At 41.0% G+C, this 26855-nt stretch overlaps 1 protein-coding gene and 1 pseudogene across 5 annotated transcripts in view; one reads left to right on the top strand and one right to left on the bottom strand.

Annotated features, from left to right (window-relative positions):
• Positions 1–26855, bottom strand: part of LSM14A (LSM14A mRNA processing body assembly factor) — a 78565-nt gene that overhangs the window by 24029 nt on the left and 27681 nt on the right. For 4 of the 5 annotated variants that reach the window (XM_014584009.2, XM_027768076.1, XM_006167972.3 and 1 more), the window contains exons 2-3: positions 15443–15606; positions 7560–7689 (exon numbers count right to left, since the gene is read on the bottom strand). In XM_014584009.2, coding sequence (XP_014439495.1) covers positions 7560–7689; positions 15443–15606 — 294 coding nt within the window. Of the gene's footprint in view, positions 1–6483; positions 6640–7559; positions 7690–15442; positions 15607–26855 lie in introns of those variants that run through there. The other variant, XM_027768077.1, reaches the window with a different exon arrangement.
• LOC106733840 (60S ribosomal protein L15 pseudogene) lies at positions 21755–22902 on the top strand (annotated as a pseudogene).

Raw genomic sequence — 26855 nt, forward strand, 5'->3', positions numbered from 1 at the left:
ATCATCCACCTTCCCCAAACCTGTAACATTTGTGCACATGAGCAATCCTGGAAATGAATCAGAGCTTATCAAACAATGGTTTGAGAATTCTATGGCAGTATGTGGGAAAAAGCCAATACGTAGTCCATATCTTTGGATAGAAACAACACACGCAGTTACTGTCTTAAGTAGTTATGCAGATAAGATAGCAAGGACCTGTGTCAGATATAGTACATTTTATACCAACATTAAGGCATTAAGGTTTACTTATTTTAATATAAGTATCTGCACAAACAAATCAGTGAAGAAGTCTATTAAGAATTTTCTCAGCATTTTCAAAGTTACAGAATGGTGGACTCTGGCTTCAATGCTTCTTTCAGATGGGGACTGCAGGGCTGCATTCTGCCTAAAGCAACTGTAAAAAGTTCTGGTAATAGGAGCAACAAGAGCTCAATTCTCTGCTATACTAGGTTATGTCGATCTTCTCTAAGTTTCCCCAGTACTTAAAAGAGCATTTGTTTTTCATATACTGTGCTCTCTCCTTAATATTTCACTTATGTAGGTTTTCTCTGTATTTCAATAGCTCTTCTTTCCCAGCATATAAATCAAATCTAAAGATGATAGTCAGGGATTGGTCCTATGACCCAGTGGGTAAGGGAGGTGGATCCCACATGGCCGAATGCATGGTCTGAATCCTGGACCTGGTGACTTGAAAAGCCCACTGGGTACGTGTGTGTGCGTGCAGCCAAACTCCTAAGAGAATGGAGAAATGGAGAAGGGATTATGGTGTGACCACACCTCAATGTGGGAAGTACTTTCTCCCACCCTTCCTTTATGGTGAGTGCACATGCTCACTCTCAAAATTAAAAGAAAAAAACAACAAATAAAAGATGATAATCAGAATAATCTTTCATAAAATAAAAATACAATCACATTACTACTGTGTACTCTGGTGGCTCCCATTATCAAGATAGAAGTTCAAACTACTTACCTCAGTTTATAAAGCCCTCTTCTCTGCCTACCTCTTCTCTCACATTTGTCCTTACATTTATCTGTCTAGCCAAAAGTATAAGTTTGTCCTTCTGCTCTTAAAACATGAAGATCATGATCATGCCCCTCTCAATCTGTTCATTCACTTCCAGGCTAGGCAGCTCTACTTCTTTATGACCACTATTCATTTCACCTGTTTTTGTTTTGGTGGGTTTTTTTTTTTTTTTTTTTCTGGAGGTTTTTGCTATATGGTGCGTGCACTCACCAGAAAGAGAGAGACAGAAAGTGAGAAATCACCCCCTGGGGAAATGGCCACGCCGCAATCCCTTCTCCATTCTCCTCTCAGGATCCTGGGCATGCACACACCTGCGCCTGGTGTATTTAAGCCTCCGGGTCTGGGACTTGAACCGTGGTCGACTACATGGGAGGCCAGCGACATAGCCATTACGCCAACTGCAGGCCCCCATTTCACATGCCTTTTAAGACACACCTCCCCCACCCCCCCTTTTTTTTTGACTCCTAATTTATGAATTCTTTCTTTTTAAAAATGTTTACTATAGGGTGTATGCACTCTCTGGAGAGAGAGAGAGAGAAAGTGGGAAATCACCCCCACAGCTGGGATGGCTGCACCATAATCCCTTCTCCATTCTCCTCTTGGGATGTTAGGCTTGTACTCACATGTACCCAGCATGTGTTTCACCATCAGATCTGGAAACTCAAACTGTGCAGTCAGCCATGTGGGATCTGTCTTAACTACCATGCCACCTGGCTGGCCCCTAATTTAATGAATTTATACCACACACCTCTCCCCTGTCCCAGTTCTGCTACTGATTTACACTTAAGCTCGATCCCAAATCACTTTTTAAAAAATTATTTTCATTTATTACTAATATTTTAAAAAATTGACCAGAGAGAGAAAGGGAAAGTGAAAAAGCAGGCTACCAGATCCAGGCCCTGAACCGTGGCCAGTCATAAGGGAGTCTAGCATCTCACCTACCATGCTACCCGGTGGCCCCAATTCCAAATTGTTTTTAATGTCTGATTTAAAACAGGGGTCAGGGTTTATTATTTATTTCTCTCCACGAGTGAGTGTGAGACAGAGGAAGAAAGAAGGGTAGAAAGACAGGGTAGAAAGAACTCTCAATGGGCCTGATTATGCTACAAACCTCTTTCTTCCTTTTCTCCATCCCATCAGAATCCTGGGCATGCACAGGTATATCCAGTGTGTTACTGAAAGGGCTGGATTTGAACCGTAAGTGATCAGGAGGGACATGGCTTCCTCTACACATTGTTTAACTACTGTGCTACGGGGTTGGCCTTACTGATTGGTTGACTTACTGCTTTACTGATTTAAGGTCTTATTTATTTATTTATTCAGCTACAGGATATGTGTGTTCAGCAGAGATGGGAGGAAGAGGGGAGTGGGAAAGTAACCTTCAGAGGGGATGGCCACAGTACAATCCCTTTTCCTCCATTCTTTCCCAATTTTGGGTGTGTGTGCACAAGTGTCCTGTGTGTTTTTCAGACTCCTGCGTCTGGGACTTGAGCTGTCAAATTTGCTGACATAAAAATTATTCATTATACTCCCTATATTATTCTTTTCTAAATAATATTTATTTACTAATTAATTAATTTATTATTAAATTTGCTATAGTCAACAGAGACACACACGCAGAGAGAAAGAAAGTGTGAAAGCAAGCTACCAGGTCCAGGACTTGAACCATGGTCAGTCATGTGGGAGTCCAGTGCCTTAACTACCATGCCACCTGCCAGCCCTCACATTATTCTTTTAATATCTATGAGATGTCTATCTATTCTTTAATTCCGATTATTAGTGACTTGGATTTTCTTTCTTTCCTTGATCAGATTATCAGGCTTATCTAATTTATGACCTTTCTCAAAGAAAATAAACTCCTGGTTTTGTTAAGGAGAGAGATATCTATATTTACATATAGGTATTTCTAGTTAATTTATTTCTGCTCTTTTAGTTTTCTTTCTTCTTTTGGGATAATTTTCTTATCTTTTTTCCCCTAGTTTCTTAAACTGGCAACTTAGGACACTAATTTTAAAAATTCTTATTTTCTAATACAGCACTTAAAGTTATACAAATAACAATTTCCACCTTTAAAAAAAATTTCCTAGAGGGAATGTACACTTGGCAGAGAGAGAAAGAGGAAGAAAGTAAGAAAATACACCCTCCATGAGAATGGACATGCTACAATCCTTTCTCCTCCACCTCTCCCTCTTTCTGAAATTTGGGTAAGCACTTAAATGTGCCCAGCATGTTTTTCAAACCGCGGGGTCCAAGATTTGAACTATGCAGTCAGCCATGTGGGATCCCTTAACCACCAGGACACAGGCTGGCCCAATAATCTCTTGCCTTTTAATTGCAACGTTTAATTCCTTTACACTTTACCAAAATAGATCTTTAATAACCCTTAGCCTGACATCCATTAATACCTGAAATAACCTCTTTACTTTATGCTAACTGTAAAGTTCAGAAACCATCTTTTAAGTCATCAAATTCCATGATTAAAAATTAATCTGGGCTTGGGACCAGCAGAAGGTATACTGGTTATGTCACTGGACTCTCACATAGTCGACTGTGGTTGAAGTCCCAGACCCGGCGGCTTAAACTCATACCAGATGCATGCACAGGCATGCCCAAAATCCCAAGAGGAAAACGGAGAAGGGATTGTGGCATGGCCATCCCCCTGGGGGGTGTGAATTCTTGCTTTCTGTATCTCTGTCTCTCTGGGAGTGCATGCACCCTATAGCAAAAATTGCTCTTAAGAAAAAAAATTAATCTGGGCTGGGGCTAGCAGGTGGCATTGAGGTTAAGGTACTGGATCCCATATGGCTGGCTGTGAAGTTTGAGTCTTGAACCTGATGGCTTCAAAATCATGCTGGATGTTGTGCATGTGTGCTAAATTCCAAAAAGGAGAATGGTGAAGGGACTACAGAGTAGCCATCCTCCTGGAATGTGTTTCTCCCTCTACCCACCCAGCCCTCTGGTGAGAGAGTGTGCATGCCCTATGGGGGGAAAAATAAAATCTGGAGGATCAGCAGGTGGTATGCTGGTTAAAGCACTGGACTCCCACATGGCCCACCATGGTTTAAGTCCTAGACCTGATGACTTGAAAATCACATTGGGTATGTGCGTGTGCATGCCCAAAATCCTGAGAGGAGCCTAGAGAAGGGATCGTAGTGTAGGAGATTTCTTATTTTCCCTTACTTTTCCCTTTGTCTCACGCCCTATGGTAAAAAATTAATTAAAAAAAAAATTATGGGACCAGCAGTTAGCGTAATGGCTATGTCGCTGGACTCCCACATAGTCGACGGTGGTTCGAGTCCCAGACCCGGTGGCTTAAACTTACACCGGGTGCGTGTGCGTGCATGCCCAAGATCCTAAGAAGAGAATGGAGGAGAAGGGATTGCAGCGTGGCCATCTCCCCTGGGGGGTGATTTCTTGCTTTCTGTCTCTCTGTCTTTCTCTATCTGTCTGGCGAGCGCACGCGCCCTAGAGCAAAAACCTCTCCAAAAAAAAAAAAGAATCTGGGGGTTAAGGCAACCCAATCCCACATAGTTCAAGTCCTAGACCCAATGGCTTAAGAAACATGCTGAGAATGTGCCCAAAATCTGAAAGGAGGGAGAGATGGTGGAGAAGGGAATATGGTGTGAGCATTTCCCATAGGGGGGCACTAGCTCCTCTTCCCCTCTGTCTGGTGAGTGTGCAAGTCCTCTAACAAAAAATCAAAACAAAACGGTATATGGGTCAGCCCCACAGGACAGTGATTAAGTGCTGGGCCTATGATGCCATAACTCATCTGGTCAATCATAGTTTAAACCTTGGTCCCAGATGATTGAAAAACATACATCAGACATGTGTGCATACATGCCAAAAATCCCAGCAGGATAGAGAAATGGAGAAGAGATTAAGGAGTGACCATATCCAGTATGTGTGTAGGGTGCTTGATCCCTCTCCCTCAAGCACAAGTGCTTCTGGCAAAAAGTCTAAAAGTTATTTGAGTGAACTTTTTTTTGTGTGTGGTAATGTTATCAATTTGATGTAGAGTTAGCATCTGTTTCTCTTTCTATTCATTTAGAGTACTTTTTCCCACTCCTTATTTTATGAATAACTAACAAAACATTTACATACTTGCAAACTTACAACTATATAAACATTTACATTAATACAAAATAAATCATTTTAAAAATAAAATTAGTTAGTCCACTAATAAGTTCTAAGATGGACTGGAAGGGCAACTGGTGGTGTGGTGGTTAAAGCAACTAGATCCCACATGGCTGACTGCATGGTTCAAATTCTGGATCAGGTGGCTTGAAAAACATGCTGGGCATGTGTGCAGGCATGCCCTATATCACAAGAGGAGAATGGACTGTGGTGTGGTCATCCTCCCAGAGAGGGCTTTCTCTTACTCTGGCAAGTGCACATGCCCGCTAGCAAATTAAAAACAAAAAAACAAAAACAGACTTGAAACTGGATTTATGGCTCAGTGAAACAAAGAATAAAATGATAAAGGATTATTTTGATAGAATTTTAAAAAGATAAAGGGCTAGAGCTTGAGGTTAAAAAAAAATTACTGCAGGAATTTTGACAAAAGAGTACCTAAGAGCTAAAATGCATAGCCATAAAAATAAAACACAAATGGACTAGCAAATGGTATAATGGTTACGTCGCTGGACTTCCACACAGTCGACCATGTTTCAAATCCTCGACCTGGTGGCTTAAAACTCATGCCGGGTGTGTGTACGTGCATGACCAAAATTATGAGGCAGAATGGAGAAGGGATTGTGACATGGCTATCCCTCTTGGAAGGGTGATTTCTCACTTTGTCCCTCCAAGTGAGTGCATATGCCCTTATCATAAAAATCTGTCTCAAAAACAAACAAACAACAAAAACCCCCCACTGAGCTAATCTGATTACATCTAGCTTTTGCATTCCACAATCTATGTCCTCTACTCCATACATTCTCATTAGTTCTATTTTGACAAAATGCCACAACAAATAAAGCACCAAGTCCTCAAAAATGCTATGTGTTATAAAAAAAAAAAAAAAAAAAGCTATCTGTTATTATCTCTCATAGGCGGGCATAAAATGATTTAATCATCCACACTCCACACAATATAAACAGTAGTCTTTACTGACATTATCTTCAACTCCCTTTTTGAAAACTCATCTGGTTTGAAAAATATGTTTGTTCTAAATGGACAGACCTTATGTAACTTTAAATAACAGTCAGTGAAATTTGATAACTGGATATATATAGGCTTAAAAAAATTTGTGACCATTTGACCTTTACAGAACCACTCATCATGAAGGACATTAAATAAGGCTTCAAAAACAGTAATTAAGATGGTTCTCAACACTATAAAACAATGTTACAAAATAATCTTCAAACAACATTTTTATAAATTTATGGTAAATTTTCTATAATTTTGTGGAAAAGGGAGATTAATAAAAGGAAACAAAGAAAGAAAACAGCAGCACGTACCAACGCCAACAGCACCAAACTGCTGCCCAACTAATGAACTTGGACTGAATTGACTGTACGATGGCATCCTGCCAAAAGGTACATAGGAACCCACTGACTGGAATGACGAAGTAGATGAGCCTAATGAAGACTGAAGGAAAATCATGGGTTATTTTACTAAGTTCTAAGCAATATGCACAAAATGGAAAAAAAAATTTAAAGCTTAAGAAAACTATGTAATTCCTAGACATAAAAACAATTACAATGAAATATAATCAGCGCTGGACTTCCACACAGTCGACCATGTTTCAAATCCTCGACCTGGTGGCTTAAAACTCATGCTGGGTGTGTGTACGTGCATGACCAAAATTATGAGGCAGAATGGAGAAGGGATTGTGACATGGCTATCCCTCTTGGAAGGGTGATTTCTCACTTTGTCCCTCCAAGTGAGTGCATATGCCCTTATCATAAAAATCTGTCTCAAAAACAAACAAACAACAAAAACCCCCCACTGAGCTAATCTGATTACATCTAGCTTTTGCATTCCACAATCTATGTCCTCTACTCCATACATTCTCATTAGTTCTATTTTGACAAAATGCCACAACAAATAAAGCACCAAGTCCTCAAAAATGCTATGTGTTATAAAAAAAAAAAAAAAAATAGCTATCTGTTATTATCTCTCATAGGCGGGCATAAAATGATTTAATCATCCACACTCCACACAATATAAACAGTAGTCTTTACTGACATTATCTTCAACTCCCTTTTTGAAAACTCATCTGGTTTGAAAAATATGTTTGTTCTAAATGGACAGACCTTATGTAACTTTAAATAACAGTCAGTGAAATTTGATAACTGGATATATATAGGCTTAAAAAAATTTGTGACCATTTGACCTTTACAGAACCACTCATCATGAAGGACATTAAATAAGGCTTCAAAAACAGTAATTAAGATGGTTCTCAACACTATAAAACAATGTTACAAAATAATCTTCAAACAACATTTTTATAAATTTATGGTAAATTTTCTATAATTTTGTGGAAAAGGGAGATTAATAAAAGGAAACAAAGAAAGAAAACAGCAGCACGTACCAACGCCAACAGCACCAAACTGCTGCCCAACTAATGAACTTGGACTGAATTGACTGTACGATGGCATCCTGCCAAAAGGTACATAGGAACCCACTGACTGGAATGACGAAGTAGATGAGCCTAATGAAGACTGAAGGAAAATCATGGGTTATTTTACTAAGTTCTAAGCAATATGCACAAAATGGAAAAAAAAATTTAAAGCTTAAGAAAACTATGTAATTCCTAGACATAAAAACAATTACAATGAAATATAATCAGCATTCGATATTTATATATTATTTTAATATTAAATAGCTCAACAACCTTCTGATTTCAGTATTTGTATGTGTCAATTATACTCAATATGATTTACAAATACTTTTTTTCAATAACATTCCTTTGAGTTAGACTCTTATAATGGATTTCGGAAAAAGTTAAAGAACGGTTACCGGAAAATAACTTTGCTTAGAGAAAAATCAGATTTAGTAATGAGAGTTTAGAGAAAAATCAGATTTAGTAATGAGGGTTTTGGTCTGCTACTGATATAGACATCTCACTTGAGATTTTATTCTTATTTTACATCACTTGAGGACTACTGTTAAAATTAACAGGAAAGAAGATGCAGTAACAAACATAATGCACATAAAACCATTTATATTATATATAGTTACATTTAGTTGAGGATCAATTTATAAAAACTTTAACTTGGGGGCCAGCAGGTGGTGTGGTGGTTAAGGGTGCTGGACTCTCACATGGCGGACTATGATTTGAGTCTTGGACCTGGCATCTTTCTTTCTTTCTTTTTTTTTTTTCGAAGAGGTTTTTGCTATAGGGTGCGTGTGCCTGCCAGAAAGACAGAGAGAGACAGAGAGAGAGAAAGTGAGAAATCACCCTCCAAGGGGATGGCCACATCGCAATCCCTTCTCTAGTCTCCTCTCGGGATCTTGGGCATGCATGCACACGTACTTGGCATAAGTTTAAGCCACAGGGTCCGGGACTCAAACCGCAGTCAACTAAGTGGGAGTTCGGAGTTCAGAGACATGGCCATTACACCAACTGCTGGTCCCATGGCTTCCTTTCTTACCCCCACCCTCAGCACTCTTGTCCCTCTCTGGTCAAATTAATATGAAATAAATGAATAAATAAAGTTAAATAATTCTTTATAGGACATGTGCACTTGATGGAGAGACAAAAAGCAAGCAATCATGCCCTGGGGAGGATGGGCATGTTGCAATCCTTTCTCCTCCAGGGATATTAGACATGCTCACGGATGCTCCTGGCATGATTTTCCAAGGTGCTGGATCCAGGACTCGAACTGAGGTCAGCCACGTGGGAGTCTAGCACTGTAATGCATGGCCAACCGCAGTTTGAGTTTGGACCTGGTGGCTTGAAAACCACGCAAGGCACATATGTGTGCATGCCCAAAATCTCAGGAGAGAGGAAGACAGGGTTATGGCATGGCCACCCCCTCTTTTCTCAATTTCTCACTGGTGAGCACATGCATCCTATGGCAAAAATACAAAAACACCTTAGAAAAAAAACCAAAAAAAACCCCCCAAAACCACAAGATTTAAAGGGGAGGGCACACAACAGTAGATAATATCTCCAGCTCATGCTGCAAGTACAAAATTTGCTTTTTTTCTTTTATCAAAAGCTTGAGGCCAGTAGGTGGCGTGAGGGTTGAGGTGCTGGACTCCCATATGGCTGACTGCAATTCTAGTCCTGAACCTGGCAACGTGCTTTCTCACTTTCCCTCTCTCTCTATTTGGTCAAATTAAAATAATAATAATAATTGGGAACCAACAGTTAGCGTAATGGCTATGTCGCTGGACTCCCACGTAGTCGACTGCGGTTCGTGTCCTGGACCCGGTGGCTTAAAACTCATGCCGGGCGCGTGTGCGTGCGTGCCCAAGATCCCGAGAGGAGAATGGAGGAGAAGGGACTGCGGCGTAACCATCCCCCATGGGGGGTGATTTCTCGCTTTCTGTCTCTATGTCTCTCTCTGTCTGTCTGGCGAGCGCACGCGCCCCACAGTGAAAATCTCTCAAAAAAAAAATAATAATAATTAATAAAATTATAAATAATTCTAAAAACGGGAAGAAGCTTATCTGGGCCAGAAGGTGGTATGGAAGTTATGGCAGACAGAACTGCACAGTGTGAGTCCCAGAATGGCAGCTTGAAAAACACACTGCGCATTGTGTGCATGCATGCCCCAAATCCTGGGAGACTGGGAGAAGGGACTGCAATATGGCCATTCCCCTGGAGAAGTTGATCACTCACTTACCTGCTCACTCCTCTGCCTCTCTGCAGTGAGTTTTTTTTTTTTTTTTTCCTTTTGGAGAGACTTTTGTGGCGCTCGCCAGAAAGAGAGAGAGAGAGAGAGAGAGTGAAAAATCACCTCCCCAGGGGGGATGGCCATGCCACAATTCTTTCTCCTCCATTCTCCTCTCAGGATTTTGGGCATGCATGCACATGCGCCCGACATCAGTTTAAGCCACCGGGTCCGGGACTTGAACTGCGGTCGACTGCATGGGAGTCCAGCGACATAGCCATTATGCCATCTGCTGGTCCTCCTCAGTGAGGTTTTTTTTTTTTTAAAGCTTATAGAAGGGCTGGCTGCACAGTGTAGCAGTTAAGTGTGGGTAGAGAGAGTTGAACCAGCATTCAAATCCCAACCTGATGGTTTGAAAAACATGCTACACACTTGTGCACTTTCCTAGAATCCTCACAGAAGAAAAAAGAATTTTGGTGTGACCAGGCTTGGGGAGTAGAGGGCTCTCTCTAAAGCATGCAGTGCACACTAGCTCTCTAGCATTAAAAAAATAATAAAATAAAGCTTATCTTACTTTCAGGGAGAAAAGTGAATATTTAAATTTGACGAGAGAGAGAGAGAGAGAGAAAGTGAGGAAGCAAGCCGCCAGGTGTGAGACTCAAACCACTGTCAGCGACTGTAACCAGTCGGCCATGTGGGAATCCAGCACCCCCAACCACCATGCCAACTGCTGGCCCCTCCCAAAAAGTGAATAAATGTTACAAGATTTTTTTTGCCTTGTTTTCCAACTTTAGCTTTATATACCATTCTATATTTTTTAAAGTAGAGTACATTAGGTATTTTCTTTTAATAGCTGGTGGACAGTTGGAAATCATGACTCATTTTTGTATAGAAAAAAAATGTCATGACTTTTCTGAAGACCTAACAGAAGTAAGACAAACTCTATGTGAGATAATAGGTATTTTTTTCAAAATTATTTTATTGAACTTTATTTTATTTACTTATTTTAATTTGACATAGAGGGAAGAAGTGAGAAAGCAAGTCACCAGGTCCAGCACTAGAACCATGGTTGCCACGTGGGTGGGAGTCCAGCAACCTTAACTACCACACGACCTGCTGCCCCCAAGATAATAGGTATTTTAAGAATTTACTGGGACCAGCAGTTAGTGTAATGGCTGTGTTGCTGAACTCCCATGTAGTCGATCACAGTTCAAGTCCTAGACCTGGTGGCTTACACTCACGCTGGGCGTGCCCAGCATGCCCAAGATCCTGAGAGGAGAGAAGGGATTGTGGTGTGGCCATCCCCCTTAGGGGATGATTTCTTGCTTTCCATCTCTCTGTCTCTCTCTGTCTTTCTGGTGAGCTCACGTGCCCTATAGCAAAAACCATTCAAAAAAAAAAAAAATTTATTTTGTGAGGCCAGCAGGTGGCACGGTGGTTAAAGCCCTGGGTTCTCATGTGACTGATTCAAATCCTGGCCCCAGTGGCTTGAAATTCAGGCCAGGCATATGTGCAAGCATATCCAAAATCTAGAAGGGAGAGGTAGAGAGAAGGGATTGCAGCATGGCCATCCCCCTGGGGGGTGGGGGTGGGGAGGAGGGGATTTCTCGCTTTCTGTTTCTCTGTCAAGCACATGTGCCCCACAGCAAAAATCTCTCTCTCAAAAAAATTTTATTTTGTAGAACATGATGATGATTTTATTACCCACAGCATAAAAAAGAAAAAGAATTAATTTAATATAATCCAAAAGTGGGGCCAGCAGGTGGCATGATGGTTAAGGAACTGGATTCCCATATGGCCAACTGTGGCTCAAATCCTGGACCCAGCAGCTTGTTTTCTCACTTTCTCTCTCTCTCTCGTGCCTATATCAAGTGAAAAAAAAAGAAAAAGTAATGATAAATAAAAATAATTTTTTTTAAAAAAGAAAGTATCCGAAAGTACTACACTGTTTAAAACCCAAAAGCATATTTTAGAGCAAATGGCAAGGATTTGTGACAGAAAAAGCAGTTGGGAACAAAGAGGATCTAGGAGGAAAATGGGAAGAAAGAGGGCCCAGGAGGAAAACTATGGGAAGACCACAGTCTTTTAATTAGCTATGCCCTTAAGTAAAACTACTCTTATGTGAAGCTGTTTTTTCTATTATAGCTGAAATCAGAGAGCTTTTATATGCTTCTAATGAACATGCACTGTAACAGACATCCTCTTTAGCACATAATTTACAATCTTGTAGATATTTTGTATGTCTGTTTTTAATAAAATGTGACTTAAAATTTTTCTTTCTGTGATTAGGGTCTCCCTCCCTTGCCCCAGGTTTTTGCCACAGGGCACGTGCCCTCACGAGAGAAAGAAAGAGACACAGCAAGGGAAAGTAAAAAACATCACCCCCACAGGGGATAGCCACACTGCAATCTCTTCTTCATTTTCCTCTAGGAATTTTGGGTATGCATGCACATATGCACAGTACGATTTTCAAGCCACTGGGTTTGGGACTTGAACCACGGTTGGTCATGTTGGAGTCCAGTGCCTTAACCACCATGCCACCTGCTGACCCTGAGATTAGGGTCTTTTAAAAGGGCCTTATTGGGGCCAGCAGGTGGCATGATGGTTAAGGTGCTAGACTCCCATATAGCTAACCACAGACTCAAACACGGCTAACTATGACTCAAATCCCAGACTGTTGGCTTGTGCATGTGCCCTGTAGCAAATTGAAAAAACAGTAACAATGAAAATGATAAATACAAAATTAAATAATTATTTTAAAATAACATAAGGCCTATTTAGGAAATTTAAGACCTTATCTACACATGTTAATATCTTTCGTGTTCATGCTATCTGATTACATAACACTGTAATATCTAATACATAATGTGATTTTTTTTTCATTAAACCTTACAATCTTTCCTAAGGGTATTTATTTTTGCCCTATTTACAGGAACAGTATTTGAATAGCAGCATGGCATGGACCCTAGATTCTAGAGTAAGACTTGTTCAGATTGTGCCTCTAACTCAATGTCTAACTTATAAGAGTGAGAATAATTGGGGCCAGCAGGTGGTGTGGTGGATAAGGGTGCTGGACTCCCATGTAATTTAAGTCCCAGACCTGGTGGCTTCCGTTCTTGCTTTCTCTCTTTCTGGTCAAATTAAAATAAATAAATAAAGTTTTTAAAAAATGTATTGCAGTCTGAAAATAGCTACTGTTTATTTACTGACCAGAATACAAAAATAATCATGGTGGATATCTTAGTTCATCTTTCTTTTTTTTTTTTGGAGAGGTTTTTTGCTGTAGGGCGTGCACGCTCGCCAGAGAAAACAGAGAGACAGAAAGTCAGAAATCACCCCCCAGGGGGGATGGCCACGCCGCAATCCCTTCTCCTCCATTCTCCTCTCGGGATCTTGGGCATGCATGCACACGCGCCCGGTGTGAGTTTTAAGCCACTGGGTCTGGGGCGAAAAAAATGGGGCCTGCGTCGCGAACAGTGGTCAGCTACAGGGCAGTCCAGCGACATAGCCATTAGGCTAACTGCTGGTCCCCCCTTAGTTCACCTTTCTAATAAATCTGTTGATCTGGTCTTCCCTGTTGCCAGCATCTCCACCTTCTATAAAAGTCTTTTTCTTCATTCCACCTTGTGGAGAAGATAATTTGAAGGGCCAAAGGAAGTTATTTGCTTCTTTGAAGCATTTTCCAACAGTATAGATTTCATGAATCAGATTCTCCCAGAAGATGATGCCAAATTTTTAATTTTTAATTAAAATTAATTTAATTTTAAATTTTAATTGCTTGACCAAGAGGTCAAGCAATTAAAAAGTTATCTGTCAAAGCAATTCGGTTGTTACTGATTTTGCCATAACCACGCCTGAAGATCAGTTCATTTACTGACTTCAGGTTTGGGTACCCCCATGTATTATATGGTATATGTATTATATGGTATATGTATTATATGGTTCCACAATTCTCAGTATGTTAATTGAGGCCTTGTTGAGCTTAACAAAGGTGCCATTGAAAATCTGGCCAAGTTAAAGAAGTTGCAACACTTCTCGAACCTTTGGGCTCACTCTATTGCTACCTCTGATTCTGATGACAAATGCCAATTTGGGTTTTGTAGGTGCACAGAAATGGCCAGCTTTTCTTGCCATCCTGGCCATGTGAATATCAGTTCTGTCTCTATTCCTTATGATACTGCTTAGCTATTTTTTTTTAAGAATCATTTTATTTTACTTTATTTATTTATTTTAATTTGATGAGAGAGAAAGTGAGAAAGATGCTGCCAGGTCCAGGACTCCAACCGCAGTCAGCCATGTGGAAGACCAGCACCTTTAACCACCACGCCATCTGCCTTGCCCTGATAGTGCTTAGCTTTTTTTCATAAGTAAGCTTCCTCCTTGCCTTCTGAAGCATATTTTGAGCAAACTTCTTTCTTAGGCACTTGATTTTAATTTGATGAGAGAGAAAGTGAGAAAGATGCTGCCAGGTCCAGGACTCCAACCGCAGTCAGCCATGTGGAAGACCAGCACCTTTAACCACCACGCCATCTGCCTTGCCCTGATAGTGCTTAGCTTTTTTTCATAAGTAAGCTTCCTCCTTGCCTTCTGAAGCATATTTTGAGCAAACTTCTTTCTTAGGCACTTGATCTTCAGCTCGGTAAGCTTCCTCCTTGCCTTCTGAAGCATCTTTTGAGCAAACTTCTTTCTTAGGCACTTGATCTTCAGCTCCACAAAATTCCTTCTCTTTTCCTTAAGGGTTTCTGCTGCAGTAGGAACCTTCTTTTTCTTTTCTTGAATGCCCCCTATAGTTCCAGTCATAAAAGAAGCTCAAAAAATTCTTAAAAAAAAAAAAAAAGAATTATTTTCTATTTAACTTCATTTATTTGTTTATTTTAATTTGCCCAGAGAGGGAGGAAGAGGGAGAGAAAGTGAAAAAGCAACCCGCCAGTTCTGAGATTAGAACAAGGGTTGGTCATGTGGGAGTCTAGTGCCCTTAATTACCATACCACCTGCCACACCCCAAAAAAATTCTTTTAAAAAAAAGAAAAAAGAGTGAGAATAATTATAACTACAGTACCAAGCTCAGGGGGTATTATGTGGCTTAGCTTAATGTACGTACAGTGCCTTTGAACAGTGCTTTAGAGTAAGTTCTTAGTAAATGTTAGTTTTTTTCTTTCCTTTTTAGAGATTTTTGCTATAAGGGCACGTGTGCTTGATAGGGAAGCAGAGAGACAGAGACAGAAAGCAAGAAATCACCGCTCCCGGGGGTGAGATGGCAATGCCGCAATCCCTTCTTCATTCTCCTCTAAGGATGTTGGGCATGCACACAGACATGCCTGAAGCTGAGTTTTAAGCCACCAGGGTCTGAGACTTGAACCACCGTCAGCCATGTGGGAGTCTAGTGACGTAACTACTATACCATCTACTGGATCCATCTAACTACCGTTGATGTTAGAAAACAGTTTACAATAAAATTTTTACTTATTTCTTACCTTATGTAGTCCTAATTTATGATCAAAAGAAAAAACTGTAGATGAGAACATTATCCAGATTAATTTCTGATATCCGGGAAATGGTAGGTTCAACTGGGAGAGGCAAAAGTCAAATGACTGGTTTACTCATACTCCAAGACAAATGTATTATCAATTACCTGAACGATGGCAGGGTCCTGAGGCAAAGAACACTGTGGTTTTGGTGGTTCACAAACAGTGAGATCTTTAATATCACTTCCACGGAATATAATATATTCAAAGACTTCATCTCGAGGTGGTATTGGACGATCTGTTGGTCTGTCTTCTGTGCCAAAGGATCGAACTGGCGAGAAAATAAGAAGACACGAGATGTGTGTATCCACTCATCAAATTCAAACAGTATCTCTTCCAAGTACTAAGTAGAGTTCTAAAATATCATCTATAAGAAAATATTCATTAATCTGTAGCTAAAGAATTTTTTCCCAAGTTTTGTCACAGGACATGTGTGTTTGTTAGCAAGATAGACACACAGACAGACAGAGAGAGAGGCATGAAGAGAGAAATCACCCCCAGGAGGGATGGCCGTGCTGCAATCCCTTTTCCTCCATTCGCTTCTTAGGATTTTGGCATGCACGCACACAGGTGGGCAATAATTTTTAAGCTAACAGGTCCAGGACTCGAATTCCATGTTGGAATCCAGCACCTTAACCACCACGCCACCTGCTAGCCCAATAACTTAAAAATATTTTTATTTGGGGGCCAGCAGGTGGTGTGGTGGTTAAGGGTGCTGGATTTCCATGTAGCCAACCCTGGTTCATGTCCTGGACCTGGCAGCTTCCATTCTCACTCCCCGCCCCCACTCTCTTTCTCACTCTGTCCCTTTCTGGTCAAATTTAAATAAATACATACTTGTAAAAAATTTATTTGGGGGACGGGGCTGGGAGATGATGTGGTGGTTAAGGGCACTGGATTCCCCCATGGCTGACCGTGGGTCAAGTCCCAGACCTGGAGGCTTGCTTTCTCACTTTCCTTCTCCCTCTCATTCTGTCCCTCTCTGGTCAAATTTAAATAAATAAAGAAATAAACTTAAAAAAAATTTTATTTGGGGGAACAAGAGGCTGGTGTAATGGCTATGTTGTTTGACTCCCACGTGGTCAACTGCAGCTCAAGTACTGTTCCTGGCAGCTTAAACTCACACTGGACGCTTGTGCGTGAATGCCCAAGATCCCAAGAGGAAAATGGAGGAGAAGGGATTATAGTGTGGCCATTCCTCCTGGGGGGGTGGTTTCTCGTTTTCTGTCTCTCTGTCTGCCTTTGTCTTTCTTGCGAGTGCACGTGCCCTAAAGCAAAAACCTCTCCAAAAATTTTTTTTTATTTGGGACCAGCAGATGGCATAATGGTTATGACATTGGACTTCCGTGTAGTCCACCACTGTTTGAGTCCCGGACCTGGTGACTTAAAACTTATGCAGGGCACTCGTATGTCCATGCCCAAAATCCTGAGAGGAGAATGGAGAAGTGACTGTTGCCCTATCCCCCTAGGGATCGATTTCTCGCTTTCTGTCTCTCTGTCTCTATATGGTGAGAGCACATGCCCCTTAGCAAAACTCTCTCTCTAAAAAAATTATTTAATTTTACTTATTTATTCATTTATTTTAATTTGATCAGAGAGAGAAACAGCACATGGGGGGGAGGGGATGTTGAGAAAGCAAGCCACCATATCTGGGACTCAAATGATGACTGGCCAGCACCTCAACCATGTCACTTGCTGGCCCCACCAATTTTTTTTTTTGGAGAGGTTTTTGCTATAGGGCGTGTGCACTCGCCAGACAGACAGAGACAGACAGAGAGACAGAAAGCGAGAAATCACCCCCCCAGGGGGCATGGCCATGCCGCAATCCCTTCTCCTCTCGGGATCTTGGGCACACGTGCACACGCGCCCAGCGTGAGTTTAAGCCACCGGGTCCGGGACGCGAACTGTGGTCGACTACGTGGGAGTCCAGCAATATAGCCATTACGCTAACTGCCGGTCCCCAATAATTTTTTTTTTTTTTTAAAGAGGAAAATAGTGGGTTTTGACTAAAGTTAAATGTATTCAATTTAAGTCTATCAGTATTACGAGGCTGTGTTGTTCCTATACTTTTATTTATTTTTTTGGTGGTTGTGTTAAAAAAAAAAAGGTGTTAAAATGTTCTTTTTCTCACTGCTTTTCTTTTCTTCTTCTTCTTCTTTTTATTTTTTTTTTAGGTTTTTCTTATAGGGCACTTGCACTTGCCAGAGAGGCAGACAGTGAGAAATCACCGTGTGTGTGTGTGTGTGTGTGTGTGTGTGTGGCCACACCACAAATCCCTTTTCCATTCTCTCAAGATTTTGGGCATACATGCACATGCCCTCAGTGAGAGTTTTAAGCCACTGGGTCTAGGACTCAAACTGCAGTGGACTATGTGGGAGTCCAGTGACATAACCATTATGCCATTTGCTGGTCCCTCACTGCTTATATTTAATGTCCTCACTTAGTAAAAGAAAAATATAGTGACTTGATGACCAGCAGGTGGCATAGTGGTTAAGGAGCTGGATACTCCCACATGGTCAACCGCAGTTCGAGTCCTGGACCTGGTGGCTTGCTTTCTCACTTTCCCTCTCTCTTTCTCTTTCTCTCTGGTCAAATTAAAATAAATGAATGAATAAATGAAATTAAATAAATAATTATTCCAAAAAATTTAATGACCTATATTGTATTTCTTTTCTTTTCTTTTTTTTTTTTTTGAGAGGTTTTTGCTATAGGGCGCGTGTGTTCATCAGTTAGAGAGAAACAGAGAGATAGAAAGTGAGAAATCACCTCCAAAAGGGGATGGCCATGCCGCAATTCCTTCTCCTCCATTCTCCTCTTGGGATCTTGGGCACGCATGCATGCACACGCGTCCTGTGTGAGTTTAAGCCACCAGGTCTGGGCCTCAAACCGCGGTCAACTACATGGGACATAGCCATTATGCTAACTGCTAGTCCCCTATATCGTATTCCTTGATTATTGTATTTCTCCCTTGGTGGGAGAGGGCAGTGACCAAGATTTTCCCAGTCTACAAAATCTCAAAGTTTAGAAAATAGAGCTCTGGGACAAAGAGAAGACAATGAAGGTAACATTTATGTCAGTAAGTAGCTAAGTCCTCTAGAAGCTGAGCCAAGCAGTTGTCATCTGCTTAGCTCCACAGGCCAGTCTAAAACGCCCTAGTTACTTAAAATATCTACCATATAATTAAGTCTGATCATTTTAACACTGAAGATAGCATTATTTGAAGACAAATTGTAGACCATTTGCAACAGGGTAAACTGCCTACAAAGACAGGTTTTCACTGAATTAAAACTTTGTGGGGCGCCAGCAGCTGGTGTGAAGGTTAAGGTGGCTGGATTCCCATATGGCAACGACTGCTGTTCGAGTCCTGGATAAAACTTGGGGCTGGCAGGGGGCATGGTGGTTGAGGACGCTGGACTCCCACATGGTCAACCACAGTTCAAGTCTCGGACCTGGTGGCTTGCTTTCTTGCTTCCTCTCTCTCTCTGACCAAACTGGAAAATAATAATGATAATAAAAATAAAAAGTTAAATAATTCTTAAAAAAAAAAACCCAAAAACTGTGGAAACAGGGTCCTGCAATGTGAATTTTAAAACAATTCTCAGAGTTTCCTATAAGTACTATATAGTTTGAATTCACTGTCGTAGGAGACTTTATTTATGAAACTTTCACAAAAGATGGTGGTTTAAGCAGGTTTGCAGGTCAATCCCTAAAACTATAGGAAGTAAACAAAAGTCAAAACATCTCTAAATCAAGAAAAATCTCAAATTCAGATAATCAAATTTTATTCAGAAGTATCATACAGACACACAGTTCAAACTGGAAGTTCAAACCAGAATCCAGAGGAATTTTCACTAGTACACCTATCCCCAACTTGGTAGATGGGGATGGGGATGAGAGAGTGATAGGGAAAAGATTTAGAATCCCTTAGTTTGAAGTTCCCCTTTTTCCAGTGTCCAAACAGGCAGAAAGACACATTAAGATTTCACACTTTTGGACTAGCAGTTGGCGTAATGGCGATGTCGCTGGACTCCCATGTAGTAGACGGCGGTTTGAGTCCCGGACCCGGCGGCTTAAACTCATGTCAGGTGCGTGTGCATGTGTGCCCCGAAGATCCCGAGAGGAGAAGGGATTGAGGCTTGGCCCACCCCCCTGGGGGGAGATTTCTCGCTTTCTGTCTCTCTGTCTCTCTCTTTCTGGCAAGCACACGCACCCTATAGCAAAAACCTCTCTAAAACAAAACAAAACAAAAAACCCCACGATTTCACACTTTGACCTTTATCTAAAAAGAAGGCTTAAGAAGAAAAACAGGACTAAGAAAATTACAAAAAAATCAACATCATCCCCAATCTCAGCACAATCACATGAATAAAGGTCCATACCTCTGAAGTAGATTGGCTTACCCAGAAGTAGGAGTCGGGGGAACAAACAAGATGTCAAAGGCCCTCCTACAAAATCACAGAGAAGTTCTGTCAGGTTTCCTGAGGCCTAATATAACCATTCAAACCATGGCCACTTGAATATAGAGTGAATTAAAAGAGAATCTATAATTCATGTTTTGGCAAGTAGCAGGTACCAAGTGAAATAAAGAAAAGCATACGAAGCATGGTGTCAAGAAAAATTTAAAGAAGAGAAGATAAGAGGGTAAGTAAAGTTGTATGGTGGTAAAGCAATAAAATACAGTGTTCTGTGAGACTGATCCACATGGGAAGGTTCCAGGTTCAGGTTCAGGCACACCTGATTGTGATCTGGGCTTGGCTAGGGAGAAATACAATAATCAAGAAATATGATATAGGGGACCAGCAGTTAGCATAATGGCTATGTCACTGAACTCCCATGTAGTCAAGATCCCTGTCAGGGGGCTGGCTCCAAAGCACAGCAGCTAAATGTTTTTTTTTTTTTTTTTGGAGAGATTTTCACTGTAGGGCGCGTGCGCTCGCCAGACAGACAGAGAGAGACATAGAGACAGAAAGCGAGAAATCACCCCCCAGGGGGGATGGTCACGCCGCAATCCCTTCTCCTCCATTCTCCTCTCGGGATCTTGGGCACGCACGCACACGCGCCCGGCGTGAGTTTTAAGCCACCGGGTCCGGGACACGAACCGCGGTCGACTACGTGGGAGTCCAGCGACATAGCCATTACGCTAACTGCTGGTTCCCAGCAGCTAAATGTTTCATAGAGAAAGCCAAATCCCACATGGCTGATGACCAGGGTTTAGGTCCTGGTCCAGCAGCAACACACAGGGTGAGCTGAGCACATGTGTAGCCATGATCTTGATGGGATAGAGAACTGGAGGAAAAGGAATTAGGATACAACCAGGTCATGCTGGGAGGGTATTTGTTCTCTCTCTTATATGTACCCTCTGCCATTTAATGAGAAAGACTCTTCTCCATTTTTCACTCTCTCTGAAGACCTCATTGTGGGTACTAGCTCTATCTCTTATCTCAACTACATAAGTAAATCAAAAAGAAGGGAAGTAGTGGGGAGGCATGAAGAAAAAAAGGAAGGGAGGAGGAAGATAAAGAAGAGAACCTGGTTTTAGAAGATAAGATGAATAATATACTCATGGATAATAATTATCACAGGAAAATAGAAGAAAAGTTTCTGGAAAAATTACTCTAACATTCTCTAGAAAATACATAAAACATAACTCTTATGATCAAAATGACATGAAAAGGAGGCATAAAGAATTAAAATAAATTATACAAGATAAATAGCACAACTAATAATTTTTTTTTTTGAGAGATTTTCGCTATAGGGTGCGTGCGCTCGCCAGACAGACAGAGACAGAGAGACAGAAAGTGAGAAATCACCCCCCAGGGGGGATGGCCACACCGCAATCCCTTCTCCTCCATTCTTCTCTCGGGATCTTGGGCACGCACGCACACGCGCCCGGCGTGAGTTTTAAGCCACCGGGTCCGGGACGCAAACTGCGGTCGACTACGTGGGAGTCCAGCGACATAGCCATTACGCTAACTGCTGGTTCCCAACTAATAAATTTATTGACAACAGAATAATCAACACATAAAATCGAGTCGCTAATAGAGATTAATTTTGAGAAAAAGCAAACAAGTTATAAAGAAATGATAGTACTACAATAAAAAGGTTGGACAGAAGATGATAGCTACAAAGATCCTACAGTTAGTTAACTACTGCCTCTGTGGTAGACAACAGAATAAATAAGGGGAAAACATAAATGCATAACATAATAGAAATTTCCTCACACGAAGACCTAAATTTGATCAAATATCTTTATGACAGTATTTCCAGAAAACAGAAAATAAAAAACTGAGTACACAATCAGCTAATAGAAATTTATGCTTATTTTTCATCTTATCTTTTCAAGACCGAGTCCTCTTACGCTTTACTATATCAAAATAAAGAACTTGCAGAAACAGTCATATCAAAATTAGTAAGTTCATTAAAGTGTACATGAAAATTGATTCAAGTTCCAGGACAGAACGTAATATTAAAAGTTCTGTAAAAGGCTACATTAAAATGCTATTAAGCTCTTTCGTTTCTGTCTGGCGGCAGCCATCAGGTAAGCCAAGATGGGCATGTACAAGTACATCCAGGAGCAGTGGAGGAAGAAGCGGTCTGACGTGATGTGCTTTCTCCTGCGGGTCCTCTGCTGGCAGTACTGCCAGCTCTCAGGGTTGCACTGGGCGCCCCACCCAGCCGGATAAAGCGCACAGACTGAGCTACAAGGAAAAGCAAGGTAATGTCATATACAGGATTTGTGTCTGGCATGGAGGCCGTAAATGCCCAGTTCCCAAGGGTGCGACCTATGGCAAGCCTGTCCATCATGGTGTTAACCAGCTCAAGTTTGCTCGAAGCCTCCAGTCTGTTGCAGAGGAGCAAGCTGCACGCCACTGTGGAGCTCTTAGAATCCTGAATTCTTACTGGGTGGGTGTAGATTCCACATATAAATTCTTTGAGGTTATCCTCAGAAGAAACCCTGACACCCAGTGGATTACCAAACCAGTCCACAAGTACAAGGAGATGCGTGGGCTGACATCTGCAGGCCACAAGTTCCACCACACTATTGGTGGCTCTTGCCCTGTAGCTTGGAGAAGGTGCAATACTCTCCAGCTCCACCATTACCGCTAATCTAAGAAATGTTTGTAAAATTCATACCTAATAAACAATTTAGGACAGTAAAAAAAATTGCTATCAATAGCATTCTAATCAAAATTGGGAGAATGAGAATGAGTAGAGACAGAAAAACACAAAACAAGTACATAAACTTACATTCTCATCATGTCAAATAAGGGACTCATTTGATAACTATTTTTTGTTAATAGATAATTGGTAGATAATTAATAAATGAAGACTTTAGGGGCTAAATGGTGGCTCAGTAAAATGCGGTGCTCTGCTAGGCTGATCCACATGGGAACATTATGGATTTTTGCCTGGAGGCCTGTCTTAGTATGCCAGGCACATATGTGCCCCGAATCTGTAGCTGGCTGAAGGTATTGAAGTTAGGTAAAGTTAGTAGCTCCCACCCCCAAGTGACATTGACATTCCTTTAACTTTTTTTTTTTTTGAGAGGTTTTTGCCATAGGGTGCATGCGCTTACCAGAGACAGAGACGGACAGAGAAATAGAAAGAGAGAAATCACCCCCTCTGGGGGGCTGGCCACACCGCAATCCCTTCTCCTCCATTCTCCTCTCGGGATCTTAGACACGCACGCACATGCGCCTGGTGTGAGTTTAAGCCACCAGGTCCGGACTCGAACCACAGATGATTACATGGGAGTTCAGTGACATAGCCATTACACTAACTGCTGGCCCCTCCTTTAACTTCTTTAAAAAGAATTATTTAATTTTTTTATATTCATTTATTTTAATTTGACCAGAGAGAGACACAGAGAGCGAGAGAGAGGGAAAGTAAGAAAGCAAGCCACCAGGTCTGGAATTCAAACCATGGTTGGCCACATGGGAGTGTCCAGCACCTTAACCACCACACCGCCTCTGGTCCCCAACTTTTTTTTTTTTTAATTTGCTGGAGGGCACATGTGCTCCCTGAAGAAAGAGAGAAGTGAAAAAGCATCCCCTCCAACAAAGTTCACTTTTCTCAATACACAGATAAAGTTTTTTGTTCTTTACCTATAGTTCCTCCCCCATCCAAGCTATCCCAATTTCAACTTAGATGACCTATTTATTATAGTCAGCGTTCTTCAGAGAAACAGAATCAACAAGATGCATAGTCACAAGCCACACTTAATGAAGAGATACATTCTGAGAAAATGCATCATCAGTCAATTTTGTTTGACTGTGATGACATCACAAAGCGGATTTATATAAACCTAGATGGTATATACCCTACTACATTCTTAGGCTGTATGATATAGCCTATTATTATAATCTCAGCAGCCACTGCTGTACACGTGGTTTGTTGTTGACAAAAAACATCATTTACATGGCACAAGGTTGTGTATTAATAGAAAGGATTTATTTATTTTTTGTTAAGAGTTTTGTTATAGGATGCATGCACTCACCAGAGAGAGAAAGAGAAACAGAGAGACAGAGACACAAAGAGACAGAAAGTGAGAAATCACCCACTGGGGGGATGGCCACACTGCAATCCCTTCTCTTCCTCCTCCTAGAATTTTGGGCATTCATATACCTGCACCCAGCATGAGTTTAAAACTGCAGGGTCCAGGACTCGAACAGCAGTTGACCATGTAGGAGTCCAGATAAATCTGTATTTGTGGAGTAAGCTGTTAGAATTCCTTCTTGTTTAGAGGTCAATCTTTTTTTTTTCCCCAGGGTTTATTTCTTTCCTAAAGGTCAATCTTTGTTCTATTAAGCCCTTCCACTGATTAGATGAGGTCCATTCCATATTAAGAAGGCAGTCTGCTCAAAATTCATTTAAATGTTAATCTCATCCTTAAAATATTATCTACACAGAAACATCCAGAATGTCTGACCAAGTATTTAGGCATTGTGGCCCAGTCAAGTTGAGACATAAATGAACTATCAAACAACTCCATCCACATTGAAATAATCCGTTCTTCTGAAAATTGCACAGCATTCTTTCCTTCTGTCTATACTCTAGTCTTGTAGAATTTAAAATCTTCAGGGGAAATAAAAAGTATATCAGTATATAAATCATCTTTGCAACTGCCACAAGATCTAACATGGTATCCTACATATAACTGATAGCTGAATATTTCTTGAATAAATCCTTCAGGGAAAAAAAACTTATTAAGCTAGCTATTTCCTGAAGTCTTAAACAGTATTTAATATAAAAGAAATTGAATTATATTATAACAATAAGCCTACTTAGGATCAAATAAGAGAATGACTAGTTATATCAAAAGTAAGAAATAACAATTGGACAACAGCAGAATGGGAAAAGAGAAAAATACAGCATATTTTAAAAACGCCCTACAGGGACCAGCAGATGGCGTAATGGTTACGTTGCTGGACTTCCACATAATTGACTGCAGTTTGAGCCCCAGACCCAGTAGCTTAAAACTCACTCCGGGCATATGTGCATGTGTGCCCAAAATCCCTAAAGAAAAAGGGATTGCAGAGTGACCATGCTCCCAGGGGGTGATTTCTCTCTGTCTCACTATCTCTCTGGTGAGTGCACATCCTTATAGCGAAACCCCCCTATAAGAGAAAAAAAAAAGGCCTACATGTGAAAGCATTAAACCAGAAAAAAAGTCACAGTTGATATTTTCCTTCTCTTTTCAATACTTATATGTAAGTACAGCTCTTCCTGCACATCCATTGCCACATACTAACTCTTGCTGAAACCATCTGATACAGCGAAATCAGAGTAAGCTTTATAAATGGGTTTAATGCTGCTTAAATACTAAAAGAACATCCTCTCTTCTACAATGCAGTACCTTTCTTTGCACAAGCCCTGATAGCAGAGTTGCAGTGAGCAGACTCTTTAGGAGTAGAGTTTTATAAAACAAAACACTACAGGCTTGCTCTGAACCCCATGGCGTCTAGCTTCCATGATCCCCTTTTTGTACACTTGCACGTTCTCTCTCCTTTGGCTCCTCCTTTATCTTTAGCCATACTACTTCCTTCCTGTTGGCAAATCTTACTGCACTGGATGCAAGTGCCAGTCCCCAGTCTAAATCAACCTCTTCCTATAACAACTAAGAATTAACACCCTTAACATTACTTCTACTTCTCTCTCTGCAATATTTTCCATTTTTCTCAGCACCTATCATGTGGCAAGCACTGGTGATTTGAAGATTAAAAAAACTACATCTACCTACAGAGCTCACGAGTGAAATGACTTTCTTCTCATTCTTCCCAACATATTCTTTTCTTAAAATTTATTTTCTTATTATTTTTAAAATTTTGCTATGGGGTACATGCACTTGCTAGAAAGCACCCCCAGGGAGATGGCCATGATGAAATCTCTTCTCCACTCTACTCCTCTCAAGGTTTTGCACATGCACACAAACACATTCAGTGTTTTTCAAGTTGCCAGGTCCAAACTATTGAAGTCGGCCAAATAGGGTCCAGTTGCCTTTGCCATCATTCTACCTGATGACCTTCCCAAGATGTCCCCCCTCACACATATTCTCCTCTTGGGATTTTGTGTACATACGCACAAGCACTTGGTGTGTTTTTCAAGCCACCAGGTCTGGGACTCAAACAGTGGTCATTCATGTGGAGTCCAGTGCCTTAACCACCACTCCACCTGCTGCCCCCTGATATATATAAAATTTACTTAACTTCATTCATCATTATTATTTTTGAATTTGATGAGAGAAAGTAAGTGACAAAGTGAGCCACCAGGTCTGACATTCGAACTGCAGTAAGCTATATGGGAATACAACACCTTAATCACCGTACCACCTGCCAGCCCCAATCACAATTTATTTGAGAGATTTGTGCAATAGGATACATGTACTCACCGGAGAGACAGAGAGACTGAAAACGAGAAATCACTGCCTGGGGAAGTAGTCACACTGCAATCCCTTCTCCTCTATTTTCCTCTCAGGATTTTGGGCATCCACACACATACACCTGATGTTGAGTTTTAAGTCGCCCGATCTGGGATTTGGACCAAGGTCGACTATGTGGGAGTTCTGCAATATAATCAATATGCCATCTGCTGGTCCCCTCTAATATAACTTTTTAAAACCAATTATTGGAGCTGGTAGGTGGTGTGGTGGGTAAGCATGCCAGACTCCCACATGATCGACCATGGTTTGAGTCCTGGACCTGGTGGCTTGCTTGCTCTCTGTCCCTCTTTGGTCAAATTAAAATAAATAAATAAATAAATAAATAAATAAAGTTAAACAAAATAATTTTTAACTATAAAGGCTAAAGAAACCTGGAAGGGTGGAGGCAGGTAGCATGGTGTTTAAGGATACTGGATTTCCACATGACTGACTGAGTCCCAGACCTGGTGGCTTGCTTTCTCACTTTCCCTTTCTCTCTCTCTCTCTGTCACTGTTTGGTCAAATTAAAAAATAACAACAAATAGAAATAAATAAATCTTAAAAAAAAAAAAAAAAAGATACCTCAAAGGGCCAGAGGGTGA

This window comes from Tupaia chinensis, unplaced genomic scaffold (assembly GCF_000334495.1).
Source record: "Tupaia chinensis unplaced genomic scaffold, TupChi_1.0 Scaffold145396_1, whole genome shotgun sequence".
Classification (NCBI taxonomy): Eukaryota; Metazoa; Chordata; class Mammalia; order Scandentia; family Tupaiidae; genus Tupaia; species Tupaia belangeri.